At 46.9% G+C, this 16,857-nt stretch overlaps 1 protein-coding gene across 1 annotated transcript in view; it reads right to left on the bottom strand.

Annotated features, from left to right (window-relative positions):
* HHAT (hedgehog acyltransferase) overlaps nucleotides 1-16,857 on the bottom strand; it is a 321,661-nt gene that overhangs the window by 66,830 nt on the left and 237,974 nt on the right. The window contains 1 exon segment of the mRNA XM_013979981.2: nucleotides 9,330-9,531. Coding sequence (XP_013835435.2) covers nucleotides 9,330-9,531 — 202 coding nt within the window.

The following is a 16,857-nucleotide window of genomic DNA, read 5'->3' on the forward strand; positions in this document are numbered from 1 at the left end:
CTGTGAGGTGCAAGTAAAATAATGACGTGATACGAAAGATCTTTGTGCAAGGGTCTGGTGCGGTTCCTTCTATGGCCCAGAAGGGCAGTGACGACCATCCCACATTGTCTGCCCCCCAGAATGACAATGCTAACCTTTGATGTGCAACATAAACCCAGCATCCAGGGTCACCTAAGCAAACCTCGTGAGCGTGAGTCCAACCTCTGCCCTTTTCGCTCAGTGACTTCATTAGACAGCACTACTCCTTTCCTGGAGAAAGGGCGAACGATGCAAATTGAGCGAAAACCAGAAAAATATGCATCACAAATAACCCCACCACTAAAGAGTTCACCACCACTGATACTTTTCGTGTATAACCTTCCATATGCTTTCCTGAGTCGGAAGTTTTAAATAAAAATCCACTTTTATTGTACCTATTTACTTCTCATTTGTCCTCACAGTGAAATTACTGCAATGGCATCCCTTTCAATAGTTGCATAACTGGCTTGATAAATGCTTGCGCTTTTGATATCACACTCCTTCCGTCACCTTTCAGGGCATACACAGTGGCCGTTCCAAAACACTTCCTCTGACCTATTGGGGGGATTATAGAGTTGACACCAGAGGAGGAGGCAAGAGCCACGTTAAACTGCGTGTTTCAAAACATGTTGGTGAGATCACGAGCATGTTGATTCCAAAACCCAGCTCATCTCAGACAAGGCCAGCAGCTGCTCGAGATGCTTTTTTAAACAGCAGCATTTATTTCTAGGCCTTGGGAGGAATGTGAGATATCTTGGAAGTCCTGCACATTTCTGATGTCTCAGAGCTTTAAAAAATAAATATATACACACACATGCACATACACATATAGAAATGCACTATAGATCTGTATGTGCTATACCAGTCGCATTATACATAACACATATTAATAGATACAGACAGTAAATATGTATGACACTAAATCTGTGCATATTATTTTGGGAAGAAGGGGCGATTTCACCCTTCCATTGCTAATAGGAACACTAGAAACTCGAGCTCTGCCACCTCCAGTGGGTAATTCTGGATTTTCTGGGAGGAAAAGAGACCCAGATTTGGAAACACATCTCCTAAGCTTCAGCCGCACATAAGAAGACTGTGTTTCCTCCTAAGTTCATCTGTAGAGGATGGAGCCACTAGACTGCGATCAGAGTAACCACTTGTCTGAACTATAGAAGCAGAAATCTGGGTTTTGTTCCTATGACCTGTCCTTTATTGCAAAATTCCTATATATCTTACGCCCCCTTACCGCCCAGAGCTGCGTCTCAGAGAAATCTGAAATGCTGCCTCCTGGGCTAGCGTTCTCATTTTGCCCCAGATAAAACTGAACTCTCTCTTTCCCACACACACAAACTTCATCTTACAAGCCACCCAGAAAGCCCATTTCATCCTCGGCATGCCAGCTGTGGATCGCAGCTTCGGCTCAGTGTTCTCTCCCCAGGTTGCAGCTCCCCAGGGTAAGGGTTTGCGCTGTGCACTTAGAGGGGAGAATGGACAGGCGGCAGTGATGGGACAAGAGGGCAGCCCCTGCCTTGCCCAAGCCCAAACTGGGAGGCACGGGAAAGGCAGCGGAAGCCCCAGAGACGGCCAGACCTGGGGAGTCTGAGGAGGCTGAGAACTGACTCTATCTCAAAGCCTCCTCTCGGTTGGACAGCAGCCACAGTAATGGAAAGTTTAAAAGTACCTTTGAAAATGCTTTTGCCTTTCTAAACACATTGGAACTCAAAGGTGGAATTATGTGCAGAATTCTACCTCCCAGACCAAGAGGGGTTAGGGCAGGGTCCCACAGAGAAGAAAATGTATACCCGGTGAATTATACAGTGTTTCCTGCATGGCTAATGGTGCTTCGGGGTGGGAGATACAGGAAGGCCGTGCCCACAGTCATCATCACCAAGCAGCACGCTGTTCACGACAACGGGCACTGCCTTTTCCAGACCCAGAGGCCCGAGGGATGGGCAGCAAGCTGGTGCAACAGGCTAATTGGACATGCGGGATTAATATGTTAATTTTCCGCCCTCCCGGTTGGTTAAGTGGCTTGCAGTTCTTTAGTTCTACTCCTGGCATTCAAATCCCTCTACAGGGGGACCACCTGGCCTCTCTAACCTTTCCTCCATTCTCCCCAGTGACAGGCCCTCGGCTGTCAAGTCGGCCTCTGCACCTGAACATGGCAAAGCCCAAACCTGACCTCAGGCTGTGTGTGCTGTTTCCCTGGTCTGGAGCCCGCCTTCACTCTACTGACCTATCCAAAGCCCACTCCTGATTCTGCAAGGTCCTCTCGAGCGCCAGCTCTTTAAAGAAACCACTCCTAAAAGCTCCGCTCCCGCTGCCCAGCTCCTCTCATGAACATCAGCTGCTGTTGGGACTCATCCGGGCTCTCTGCACCTAGTGCCTTCCACTGGTCCTCGACGGCTCTGTGTCCTCCTCTCCAGCCAAATCCTAAACTCCCGGGACGAGCTTGACGACGCTCAGCTTTGTTCTTCCACTGCTGGCACTCCAGCATGGAAACATAACCATCCCTCAACCTCACCTTACTAGGCCCCCTATTGGCATCAACGCCAGTGACATGCCCTCCAAGAAATACCTCCTTTTTCTCCGTCTCTGTGAAATCACCCTCTAGATGTTCCTCCGCATCTTGCCCCTCCTTCTCCATCTAACGTCTAAATGCTGGTGTCCTCAGGTTCATTCCTGGGCCTTTTCTCCCTTTCTGTACTGTCTCTAGAAAGTCTCAGACATCCCCACGGCTCCAGAATAGCATCTACACTCTCCCAAACATCTGTCACTAGCTTGGACCTTTCACCTTCCTCTGGCCTGGGAAGAACAGGCCAATCCACATCTCACGAGGTTTCTGAAAACAAGTCCACTTAGCTCTTCACAGGGAAAAACTTTCATTCCACGGCTGTATTGCCTCTTTAACCCAAAGCAGCTGCTGCCGAGATGATCGTCCTGACAGGAGACCAGGAAAGATACCTTATTCACGGAGGCAATGGACTAACAAGAGACTCTACCATGACACACTGATAGACGAGTACACTACTGCAGTGAAGCACTGAATAAGATGCGAAGCAAAGGAATGAGGAGCTCTCATCAGAGCTCTCCAGGGCTCTGCAACATGTCTCCCACTTAGGGCGCTGACATGTTTTTCCCCCTAGATGAGCAAATTCAGAAACGAAGGACGGCAGGTCCCAGGGTGGCTCAGCAGGTTAAGAACCCAACTAGTACCCATGAGGATGTGAGTTCCATCCCTGGCCTCGCTCAGTGGCTTAAGGATCTCGTGTTGCCATGAGCTGCGGCATAGGTGGCAGATGCAGCTTGCATCAGGTGTTGCTGTAAGCTGTGGTGTAGGCTGCAGATGTGGCTCGGATCCAGCGTTGCGGTGGCTGGTGCCCGTGGCTCCAGCTCCGATTCGACCCCTCGCCTGGGAACTTTCATAGGCCCCAGGTGCAGTCCCAAAAAGAAAAAAAGAAAAAAGAAAGAAATGGAGGACCAGACCGACTCCATCTGGATGGGCTCAGTCCAGGAAAGCTTCCAGGCTGAAGAAGAGGACTTGCCGACAGCTCGCCCTTGACCTCTGTTTGTCGAAATGAGTCCAAGCGGCAGACATAGAGACGTCCGCAGAGCTGGTGTCCAACGACTCTTCTCAGACCAGCTCGCTTCAGTCAGTCAGTGGGGGCTGTGATCACCAACCCCCGTTCGAAAGGCTCTCCATCAGACCAACTGCCAGGTACATCCTGCCGACTGGTGAGTTAGGACTCCCCAAACTCGGTAACCGTTGGGTGGAACATGTGGATGGTTTTACCATCATTACCCTTTCGAGTAACTGATCTCTCAAACTCACGGGGCTTCTGTACTTACATCTTGACACTCAGACTGATCAATACAGCGATACACTGAAGGGACACCGGCTCGGGCCGTGGTCTCTGGGTGCTTTCTGACACACCAGAGCTCCAGATCCCGCCAGGAACCATGAGACCGACCCTCTGTGATTTTCGCTGGAGGCGTGTTTTCTCGATTAAGTCTATAAACAGAAATTTTACTGCTTCAGAAAAAGGACATAAAGCAGCTCAGCAGGACACTCTTGGGGCAAAGAAGAGGAGACAGACGAGGGCTGGGGGAGGAGGACATATTTAAATTATTCACCAAACTGGTAATCAGGAGGGGGCAAGCGAGTGGTTTGAGACGTGGCTTCTCCTTTGTATCGGAACAATGAACAAGCAGCCTGGTGGAGTCGTCCTTCAAAGGAGAGCTCAAACCAAGAACTGGCAAGAAGTAGTGTCTCTACTGATGCTTCAAAATGTTTCCACTTATTAAAAGATTTCCCTGCTGAACACAAATTCCAGCTCCCGGGAGAATACGTGTACAGAGAAAAAGCGTGTCGCTTTAGCAGTAACTCCTCTTCCTCCACGCTGCTTGGTGCTTTGTGAAAATGCCTTTTGTCAGCTTCCTACAGCTCGGGCCTCAGTGAGTCACAGCCAATAATCCCCCTTCTCATAAAGCAGCAGGGTACTAGGAAGGCTAATTCCTCCCCACCCCTTTCTCTCCTACATATATATTTTGTGCACTGAGTATCGAAATAGAATTTTGCTACCCCTAGACCAAGGAGTACCCACCCTGCCACAAAATAGTCTCCCTGTATAATGTTCAACGAGCCTCAGCCTCAGTAAGTTCTTCCGGTGTTCAATTTATAGCCTTCATCCCACGACATAAGCTTATTTCTTATATCCCCCTTAATAAGGTCAGAAAATATCATTCATTCATTCATTCAACAGGTATTTACAGCAAGCTTATTTTGCGCCAGGCACATCGTGCTATGTGGCAAGGATACAGATCTCTGACTTCATGGGGCTTACAGGTCAGTGAGGGAGATGAGTTACTGCATAAAATACTTCTCTGTAACGTGATTAAGTACAACAGAAGAGACCGTGTACACAGTACCCCAAATGAGTTATTAATCGGGACCTGATTGATGCAGTGAAGGCACCCAAACAAACTATCATTCCAGCTGAAATCTGAAGGATTAAATAGAAGGGAAAGGAGAGAGAAGATTCTAGAAAGGGAAGAGGTTGCACTGGGGAGCGGGGCTGGAGGGGCCAGGTACAGACTGAATGAACAGAGGAAGGACAGGGTGTGAGGGAGGGGGCTAAGGGGATGGAGCGAGGTGGCAAGACCAAGATGGGCCATGGTCTCCTCAGTCACCATAAATATTGCGGACCTAGCCCTAAGAAAAATGGGATGCCACCAGGGATTGAGGACACCAGTGCGGTTTTTATTGAGAAGCATCACTGAGCACTGAGGAGATGAACTGAAGCAGGCAAAAGTGAAAGCAGGGAGACCAGTCTGAAGCTCTGTGGTAGACCGGGCAAGAAATGAGAAAGCCTGGATTTGTATGATTCCGCAGAAATGGAAAACATTTTCAAAAATGAAGATCTGCCTGGGAAGTAAAATGTACAGTACGTACAAGTAGAACTGGGACAGAGGAGGTACAAAGGGTAACTTGTGGTTTTGGCCACGAGTGACTAGAAAGACGATGGTGCTTTTGCAGAAACAGAGAACGCGAGAGGGTCAGGAGCTCGCTGGAATGACTGGGGGACGTGGGGGTCCAGGAGCTCAGTATTACGCATGCTATGTCTGAGACGTCTGTGGGATACTCTGCTGAGAGGTTCAGTAGCCAATAGGATATATGAGGCACCACATCACTAATAAACATCATTCTAAAGTTAATAAACTCCATTCTAAGTGACAGTAGGGTCAAACACTTCATATTCTTTTAAATTTTTTTTCTAGCAAAGCAGTGTGTTCCACAACTATACTGCTCAGCATGAAAGCCACAGGGGCTACTTAGCTTCAAATTCAAGTTAAATAAATTAAAAAAGTAGTTTCTCAGTGATGCTAGCCACATTTCAAGAGTGCTGTGTGGCTAGTGACTACTTGTGCCGGACAACACAATGGACATATGCGATACTGCAGAAAGTTCGAAGGGACAGCCCTGCCTGGCATGTCAGAGGGCTTCCTATTTACACCACTCAGCCCTGACTGGTCTTCCGATCAGTGTTTAACCGTCACTGTATCAACACCAAGAAATAGAATCCTACCATGTTTTGTGCCCTAGACAAAGCTTTGAGGTTGATGATGAAGAGGATTTGGAAAAAGAAGGAATGATGGTCCGTGTTGTTCAGAAATCTTTCAATCCTTCATAATGAAAAGAAAAAAAACACCACAGATGAAGATTGAATGCCCGGGGCGGGGGGGGAGTAAATAAGAGGCATGGGGGTGAACTCACATTGTAAAAACACTGTCAGATCGGTTGGGGAGACTAAAATCAGCTGAAGTTAAGTGCCATTGAGGCATGAAGTCTTAATTTGGATTTTGACAAGAGTGAATTTATAGCCAATATTTTATGATAACTATAAGTGGAATATAATCTTAAAAAATTGTGAAACACTATGCTGTACACCTGTAACATTTAATATTGCACATCAACTATATGTCAGTATAAAAAAAGAATGGGAAACGGACTCATGAAAAGGTTTCATGAAAACGAAGAAGGGGGGAGTTCCCGACGTGGTGCAGCAGAAACGAATCTGACTAGGAACCATGAGATTGTGGGTTTGACCCCTGGCCTTGCTCGGTGGGTTAAGGATCTGGCACTGCCGTGAGCTGTGGTGTAGGTTGCAGACATGGCTCAGATCTGGCGTTGCTGTGGCCCTAATAGGCTGGCAGCAACAGCTCCGATTAGACCCTTAGCCTGGGAATCTCCATATGCTGCAGGTGTAGCCCTAAAAGGACAAAAGACAAAAAAATAAATAAATAAAAATAAAAATAAGGAAGAAGGTAACCCACATGGGAAAACAGTTTTCTCAGAAGGCTGTGTACATTTGGAATGGCAGTCGTGTTCTTCTGAAGGAAAACGGAATCTGGGCTGAACTATATAAGAAGCAGAGTAACGGAGAAAAAGTCCCTGAGTGGACGAGTGGAAGAATGACTAAAGAATCAACGTGATCTGGAAGCACTAACTGTGCATTGACTGACTTAGGCTAAGCACTGCAGATATAAATAGTAATGGAGTCCTAGCCTTGCACTGAAGGGTCTCAGTCTAAACAGACAAAACCAACCATCAGACTGTCAGGATAAAAGAGGGGTGATAAAACTGGGTTTTGGAAAATACATTCTTGCTCAATAAATACATGAACTAAACACCATATTTGCAATATACGAGACATCTATCTCACCCCCCAAAAGGGCACGTTCAAAAATGACTATACCCCCAGGTGGCTGAATCGTGGATGGAAGCTCAAATAAGATGAACACCCGAGGGTCCTGGAAGGAGAGGGGGCAGAGCAGACATACAGGGGCTTCATTCCGCAAGCAGCAAGCCTTTTCACTGCCTTTCTTCTTTTTAACCCAAATGAACAAGCCACGGGCTACATTGCACAGTTTGAGTTACTCCTTTAATATTTTAGATTCCTTAGATTTCTTGGTTAATGGAAGCTCTGCTTAAGATTAAGTTCAAGGTTAACGTTAGACCCTTCATGAGGGAACACGGAGATGTGTCCTAGAGCTTCAGCCAGGGCTGAAAAGAATTTTCTGGCTTTCGTGGCTGATGACTGGGTTTCCAGCTTTGGGGAACACCACACAGATTTGAAGGTGAAGTTTGTAACCTTTATTAAGATATTGCCTTTTATGGTTTTTCCTTCTAAAACACAGCCAAGACTTTCGACCAAATTCCGCTTTCTATTAGAATTCACTGACACTTCTTTTCTGTTGATTGCTAGGTACGAGCCCATACTAAAATATCTATCTTTAAACATACAAGAATATTTTCAAATCCCTTCAGGAGTGTTATTTTTGCTACACACTTTGGATCAGTTTTTATTGAAACAACTGTCCACTTGTACCATGGCTATCTTTATGTATCTTTATGTATCTTTACATACAGGCTCAAACGTATCTTTTTTGATGCTGTAGGCTTTTTGAAGTATACTTGTTTGCTGCACATACTGGTGGAACTTACCCACATTAATCATTTGCCCGTAAAGTTCTTATGTTTTATGGCCTGCCATGGACGCTGATGCCAGCGTATTTCTTTTTAGCTACATTTTTGAGGGCTATCAGAATATTGCTGCAAATTCAGAATGGAGGCGTTTCCACGAGATTCTAATACATAATATGCCGCATTTACATGATAAAACATTTGTGCATAGTTCAAAGTCACTTAAAATACGTGTGTAAAGAAAAATGCTTAATTTTCCAAATCATTTTCTTATGGAGTTGGAATATGTCTTAGACTCTCAGGTGATTGTTATGCTACTAAAACAGTACCTACCAAAACGCAAAGATGAAAAATACCAGCACTACTCAGCATTGGCAAGGGCATTCTCATGTACTGTTGGTGGACTGTCAACTGGTGCCCTGCCTACAGGGCAGTAAAGAAAGGGTTAAGCAGTATGCATGGTAAACCTTAAAAGTGAGAAAAACCTATAACTTAGTGATTTTACATTCAGGAATTCACTCTGGTTAAGATATTCATCTCAATGCAATTGATAACTGCCCCCCAAATGGGATAATATAATTGTTAATAACAGGAAATTAATTAAATTATGGCATAGCCACATAATGGAATTCTACGTAGCCATTAAAAAAGGTTGTTAGAAATGGATCTGATGACATAAAAAGGTGGTCCTGATACAACCCTCTCTCTAGTATAATAGCATTTGTTTTCAATGTTGGTGTGGTGTGTGTGTGTGTAGAAAAAATTTAGAAGAACGTGTATTAACAATGGTTTCTCTTGAGGGACTTTTTTCTTTTACTCTTGTCTGAATGTCCTAATTCTTATATAATAAGCATGTATTACAATTATAGTTTTGTTTCCTTTCTTTTTGTGGCCACACCTGCAGCATATGGAAGTTCTCAGGCTGGAGTCGATTCAGAGCTGCAGCTGCCGGCCTACATCACAGCCACAGCAACACAGGATCCGAGCCACATCTGCGACCTACACCACAGCTTGCAGCCACGCCGGATCCTTAACCCACTGAGCGAGGCCAGGGATCGAACCCACATCCTCACAGAGACTACGTTGGGTCCTTAACCCCACTGAGCCACAATGGGAACTTCTAATTTTAGAGGTAAAATATTTATTTAAAAGAAAGAGCCACAGAAGCCTCTTTTTCCGCTGTCCAACCTCTGGGCACACATGCTTTGAAGAAATCTAGCAGGGATGGCCCATGATGGGATAAATGTGATGACGGATTGCCTTCCCTCCCAAACCCAGCCCTTCTAGCTTGGCTGTCCCCTGCTGCAAATGCAAGGGCCCCGCTTACCAAGCTGTCCTGGATGGACGGTTTCTGCACCAGCCTCCGGACTCCGCTCTCCACGGTGACCCCCAGCCAGTTGAGTGCTGCCCAGCACCAGAGGTAGTCATTCCCACCATGCCAGTAGCTCACAAACGCAAAGGTCACTGCAGTGGAAAACAGTGTCCCCAGCAGGCCGTGCTGGGACCCGCCCACTGGAATGTACACATACCTGGAGAAAGAGAAAGGAGAGGCCGTCAGGTGCCATGCGGAGGCTGCCTCTCCACACCGCCTGCCCCCCGCTTGAGTCTCCTCTTCGCCACGTGCAGACCTGCCTGACTTCCCAGGAGTCACAGAGCCTTCCCTGAATTCTCCATCGCAGAAGGCGGGGGCTAACACCCAGGCCTCAGCTCTGAGGGGCATGAGGTGAAATGAACACACAGGCTCAAGAGCTCTCATCACCACAGCGAAACAGCACCTAGAGGAGGCAGGGAGTGGAGCCACAAATTCAGACCCCAAGAAGCCCAACCGCAGAATGGCAATTAAGCCACTGGTTACGCAGGGACACCAACCTTCAAGGCAGGTATATATTTCACAGCTCAAACTATTCAGTTTATGGCAAACCCAGTATTAAGCACAATCACTGAATTCGGGCCCCTAGATGGCAGGAGCTGGGGCAGAAGAGGGGCGCCAGGCCAGTCCGCCCAGCTTTCCAGGCAAGCTGCCCAGAAGCAGCAGTGAATTCGCAAGTCAAGAGCAGAGCTCTGTGCTCACAGGGGAGCTGCAGTTAACACCAGAAGCACGGCCACCCCTCAGGCAGGCTCTGCGCTGCTGCGGGGACAGCTCTCTGACTACACCCAAGCTCAGCCAAGCTCTTCCATCACTCTGCCTCCCAGAGTGGGACCAAACTGCCATCCAGGGTCGTTAGGTTCTGCAGAGCTAGAAGTACACCCTCCTTGCCGCAGGCTCTTTAAAAAGCCCGTAGTCCTTTGTTTACTGCTGGTCAGTGCTTCTCTGTCCAACCTCCTTCCAGGACGGAGAAATCATTGTTTCCTGAATGTGCACTGCATCCCAGGCGCTGCACTGGACATTGACAGGTATCACTTGGCTTGATCCTTTGAAAGGTCTATACCTGCTGTGCCAGCAGGCCAACCCATTCCCAGTTGTCCTGTGTTTGTGTGTATGTGTGTGTGTGTGTGTACACATATATACACACACACATATGTAATATAGGCCTCACCCACAGCATTCAGAAGTTCAGAAGTTGCCAGGGTCAGGGACTGAACCCATGCCACAGCAGTGATCTAAGCCACAGCAGTGAAAACACCAGATCTTTAACCCACCAGACCACCAGGAAACTCTGTTTATACCTTATTTAATATTTTGTCAGAAATGTTATTTTGAAAATCATGTTTGAATAGGGCAATTTCATAGGTAGATAAAAAAAAATACAAAAGAAAAACCGTTTCTGGAGTTCCTGTTGTGGTTCAGCAGTAACAGACCCGACTAATATCCATGAGGATGCTGGTTTGATCCCTGGCCTTGTTCAGTGGATTAAGGATCAGGCATTGCTATGTCTGTGGTGTAGGCCTCAGCTGCAGCTCTTGATTCGTCCCCTGGCCTGGGAACTTCCATATGCTGCAGGTGGGCCCTAAAAAAAAAAAAAAAAAAAATGCTAAGTCAATAAATACTTCCGAAGACTATATGACTGTAAGACTTTTTAAATGTCCTCCTTTATTTTTTTTTTTTTTTTGTCTTTTTGCCATTTCTTGGGCGCTCCCGCGGCATATGGAGGTTCCCAGGCTAGGGGCTGAATCGGAGCTGTAGCCAGCCTACGCCAGAGCCACAGCAACGCGGGATCCGAGCCGAGTCTGCAACCTACACCACAGCTCACGGCAACGCCGGATCGTTAACCCACTGAGCAAGGGCAGGGATCGAACCCACAACCTCATGGTTCCTAGTCGGATTCTTAACCACTGCGCCATGACGGGAACGCCTGTCCTCCTTTATTCTAATGTGCTCCAGTTTAGATGGTAAATTATACTATCAGCTTAGATAGCCCCACTTTTTTTGGCCATACTCGTGGCATACAGAAGTTCCCAGGCCAGGGATCGAGCTGCTACAGTGACAACATCAGATCCTGAACCCACTGCACCACAAGTGAACTCCATAGACAGCCCCACGTTCCAGGTGAGAACACGGAGGCTGGGAAGTTAACAGACCAGGGGAGTCTGGGAAGGGGAAGAGCCTAGATGCACATCTGCATCTATGGCGCCAAAGTTAACGTTTTCCATCACACCTCTGGGTTTATTCTGAAAGCCCTCCTATCGCACACCTCAACCTGAAACAAACCAGAAAGCGTGTGAGAATGGAGACCTTTCAGAAACGAGCGAAGCGGGAAAATACTGTCTCTTGCGCAAAAACAAGACCATCTTGACACCAGAGTTAGCAAATACGCAGCAAGCACTCACTGCAGATCTGCTGTCAAGCATTTATTCCGGCCTCCAGGGCAGCCCTGGCGTTATGAGAAACACGGAGACATAAGACAGTGTTCCTGCCCAAAGGACACGTCTAGGAGGTTGTGAACACCAACAAACAAGTGCTGGCATTAAGCTGACATGGGCCTGGTTTGCTCTGTGACATGGTACAGAGTAGACCTCGAGGGCTTAAGAGTGTGCAGGAGAACAAGGTAACTGGAGGCCAGTGGGACACGGGAGGCTTAAGGGTAAGGTCCCCACGTTAGCAAGGCCTCAAGGATGAGGTTTGTTTAGCAAAAGGGGAGAGGCTGGGTGCTGCATCTCGGACCAAGAGAGGCTGGGCAATGAGCCAGAAAATCCAGACAGCCCAGCCCTGGTGTTTTACTTGGCATTCTGCTGCCCCCTAGAGGCTGCTTGGTTATTGGTGTAGAACACTCTGCAGAGGCCCCCACGGGACCACAACTCCCTTCCTCCTGTGGGAAGGTAACCGCGCCCCCATCCTGGCACTCGAGCCTAGGAAGGGTGCACACAGGAAAACAATGGGGTTGGTCCAACCAAATTCAAAAGGCTAAGGAACAACTGCCGCTTATGGAAACTTGGCAGATAATCGTTTTATAAAACAAGTTAATTCCAATCCTAATACTCTTCTCGCCCAACACGTGTGTTTCACATTGAGATTTTTACTGTAATTCGCGATATTAAAGTGAACTGCACTGCCCATGTCAGAAAACCCAGCATAAAATAAAAGCCTGTCATCGTCCACTTCAATGGTCCTTAATATCAGACTCAACTCCAAAAAGAACACGTTTTCAAGCATGTGACAAGGAAGCCTCTAGCCTCATAATTACATGCGCAGCTATTTTAGGCATCTCTTGGCATCGTGGCTTTGTTACTTTGCCTTCAAAAGTGACAGCCGACAAAAAAACTCTGAGAATTCCTTTATTCCAGAAACTCATATACAGAAGGTCTCCGGGGACATGAGCCTGCTCGCTTTCAACCCGAAGCCTGGAAGACAAAAATCCCTTCTTTGCTCTTAATTTCTAGACAGCAGTAGGTACAGCAAGAAGAAGAGTGAACACGTTTTCTTTTACAAATTCTACCAGGCTCGTGTCAGTTCCGTGATGAATAAAAACAGAAATAACGTCTCTTCGAGAAAAGCATGACCCCGCTTCCCGAGATCCGCCACACACGGAAACTGATTTCCCAGTGGAAGAAAGCCTTCAGCACCACCTTCTTAGCAGAGCAAAAATAAGAAAGATGTTTCCCTCTCAGTGGCTGTGGGAGCTGGGATCTGCACAAGGCCTGCTCCGTCCAATCTGGTTTCGTGGGGCCACTGCTTACGGGGAATGTTGCTTCAGATGGTTACCGTCCATCCAAAAGCCACCTTCTTCATTTGAAACCATCTCACGCAGGAGTTCCTGTCGTGGCTCAGCGGTGTAGGTCACAGGTGTGGCTCAGATCCCACGTTGCTGTGGCTGTGGTGTAGGCTGGCAGCAACAGCTCCCATTCGACCCCTAGCCTGGGAACTTCCATATGCCACAGGTGGGGCCCTAAAAAAATAATTTAAAATAAAACCATCTCCAGAACCAATGCGACACAGCAAACCCCCAACTCAGGAGGAGGAAGCTCTGCCTTATGCATACGGTTGATGTCATTAACACAACTTTGCAAGGAACTAATGGCCAAGCCGATTTTTCATGAGAGATAGAATCGGAATCTAGAACTTTCTAGTTTCAGAGTCCCCAGGCCTGTCTTCTATGAAGCCATTTACTGCAATGGTGCATTTCTTGGTGATATGTTCCTTTTCTTCAACCAGATCTTCAATGCTGTCTCTGCAGAAACATCCACCAGTATTTCATTAACTGAAGAAATACCCTCTGTGGGAAAGGAGGCTTGTGAGGGGACCATCTGGTCAAATTTCCAAAACAGGCAACTTTCTCCAAATTTTTTTTTTTTTTAATGGTCATACCTGTCGCATATGGAAGTTCTCAGGCTAGGGGTCAAATCGCAGCTGCAGCTGCCAGCCTACACCACAGCCACAGCAAGGCAGGATCCAAGCCACACCTGTGACTTACACCACAGCTCATGGCAACACCAGATCCTTAACCCACTGAGCGAGACCAGGGATCAAACCTGCCTTTTCATGGATACCAGTCGGGTTCTTCATCCACTGGAGCCACAACAGGAACCCTAAACTGTAAAATTCTTTTAGGCAGTTTGAGATATGTGAGATGTGTGTGTGCGCACACACGCATGTTATTACATAGTCACTAGTCAAAAGTGCTTTCCTAACAAACATGATTTTTATTTATTTTTCATAGTCTTTGAAAGCTTTTACATTTGTAATAAATTGTCACCACTGTCACAGACTTACTAAGAGAAATTAGGAAACAAGGAAGGATTATAAGAACCTACCCACCTTATTGGGCAGACTTCAGAAGACACTTGTTCCTAAGATATCTAAGGATCCTGAAGTCTCTCCAGACTTTATAATCCTACTTCCTCTATTAAAGTCAACATTATGTGCCCCAAAGCTCTGGACCTATCCTAATCCCAAGAGATTGCAGAAATTCCGAGTGCTAGCCTTTTAAAGACCAGAGCCTTTAACAGCTGCGAAGGGCAAGGCTCTGGGTTGCATTTCATGGACGGGAAGGTGACCCCCACCTTGGCTTCACCTGGCCTCTGAGTTCCTGCTTAGAACTCTTGCAGAGGTGGCCATGCTCCCCTAAACCCAGCTCTCACAGGCAGTGGCTTCCAGCAGCCAACCCTGGCTCTGGCTTTGGCCTTGGCTCACATTTGAATTCTTTTTCTCACAGCTCAGTGGTGAGCCAACAGGCAAATCCCCACCCTCTAGGGAGTGGACAAAGGCCTGGGGTGTCGTTCTCGGGAAGGAAGCTATATATCTACCTAAGTTTTCAAAAGAAGGTGCACACAGAAAATAGCCTACTTTTAATATTTTTCTGCACAGAACAGATCATAATGGAATTTTAATGAGCAAAAACGAGCAGGTGGTTGATAGGTAACTGCGGACCTTGTCATCTCCAGAAGCCTAAGAGAGGTCCGCTTTCAAAGCAGAGGGCATATCTGAGTTGGGCTGGTTCTCAGCTCCTTTACTGAGAGATGCTGGCTGAAAGTTTCATATGCGACTCTCAACAATTATCTATTAAAAATGCTATGTCCTATTTGGCAACAGAACATTGTGGAATTTATAAAATAGAGATTATAACTCAGGCTATATTTAGTCTACATTTAAACTTCTAGGTTCATGTAATTAGATGCCAACATTTTTTAAAATTAATCTTTTTATTCCACAAAGCCAGAAGTTCAGTGGGTTAGAAGCACTGAGCTGATGAATTCAAGCCTATAACTTACATCCTAGAAAAAGACTCAACTTTGTTTTTGTTGCAGGAAGGGGCACCCTTTCCAGAGAATGAAAGAAGGCTCTTGTCTAACACTCAGAAATGAATTATCGGAGGAGACACACATGCTGACAAAGCAAAAGGCTTTATTGGGAGAGTTCCCCCTGTGGCTTGGCAGTAAAGAACCCGACTAGTATCCATGAGGATGCAGGTTCGATCCCTGGTCTCACTCAGTGGGTTAAGGATCTGGTGTTGCCATGGGCTGTGGTGTAGACTGCAGATGCAGCTCAGATCTGATGTTGCTGTGGCTGTGGTGTCGGCCACTGGCTACAGCTCCCATTTGACCCCTAGCCTGGGAACTTCCATATGTCGTGGGTGTGGCCCTAAAAGACAAAAAGAAAAAAGACTTTATTGGGAAGGGGCACCAGGGTAGAAAGCAGTAGGGTCAAAGGACCCAGGAGAACTACTCTGTCACTTGGCTCACAGTTTTATGGGAATGGAATTAGTTTCTGGACTGTCTCTGGTCAGTCCTCTTGCTCAGCCCATATTTGGCCTGACTCAAATGGTGCAATGGGCATCTCTCAGCCAAGAGGGATTCGGCACCAAGGATTCTGAGAGGCTGGCAGGACATATTATGGACTGGCATCTCTTCCCACCTTTGGGCCCCTCCAAATTCTCCGAGTTTTCGGTGGCACCACCACGTTGGAACTTCCTGTTGTGAGATGACTCATGCACGTGGTTATTATCATGGCCTGGCCAAGGCAGGCATTTTTGGTCAGTGGTCCCCTAACACCTTCATAGACCCAAACTCTAGCTCCCCAAAAGCTCTATCTTCCTCACTGCAGAAGGGGATGAAAGAGCATGAGTGGCTCAGCCCTGCAGTCATTCCACTAGAATACGTCCAAGCAGCAGCAGCAGCAAATCACGGGACAAGAAAGGAGCCAATAACTGGGAGCTGGAGACATGGCCTGGTCCTGCTCTGCCACTTACCAATCTCTGCAACTGTGACCTTGTCAACTAGGCCTGCTCAGCTTAAGTGTGTACACTGAGCATATACTGAGAGGCTAAAATCTTCTTTGGATAGGAGTTAATACAATGCATGTATAAGGAGTTTGGAGACCTTAATACTCTGCGTAACTGCCTGCAGACTTACCAGTAATGGGCCAGCAGCAGCACTCTTGCATTCAGGAAAAAAACAAGATGCCACTTTCATAATGATTCACATCCCTATATATTTCATAAGTATTTGGAGGCTCCTCCCTCCGGGCTGCTGGCTTAGGGATGTTCTCACTTAAAAACATTAGCTTTAAACATTCGGCCATCAGAACCAGGCCACTTAGTGCTATAAACGAGGAAACATGTTTCTCCTACTTTCCAGGCTCTTTGGCTGGTCTAACAATGGAAGTGACATAGGCACACTAAGAGGAGAAAAACAAATTTAATTACATGCAAGGGGGAGTTCACGAAGACAGTAAGACCCCAGGGCAAGGGTGGCAGTGGCGGCTCACACGCCCTCCTGAGCTGAGGAATGGGACAGGGCTCTGGGTCTCAACGTGGAGGAGAGGAAGTCGCAAGACAATGACAAGTGGGCCCTGCTATACAGATGAAAATGTCATCTCTGGTAATAGCTATTTTTCTGGCACAGGCCCCTGATCCAAATTCTTTCAGATAGTTAAGTTGGAGGGATGTTTTTGAGTCTGCTGAATCTTTTTCTTTTTTTTT

The sequence above is a fragment of the Sus scrofa genome, chromosome 9 (assembly GCF_000003025.6).
Source record: "Sus scrofa isolate TJ Tabasco breed Duroc chromosome 9, Sscrofa11.1, whole genome shotgun sequence".
NCBI lineage: Eukaryota > Metazoa > Chordata > Mammalia > Artiodactyla > Suidae > Sus > Sus scrofa.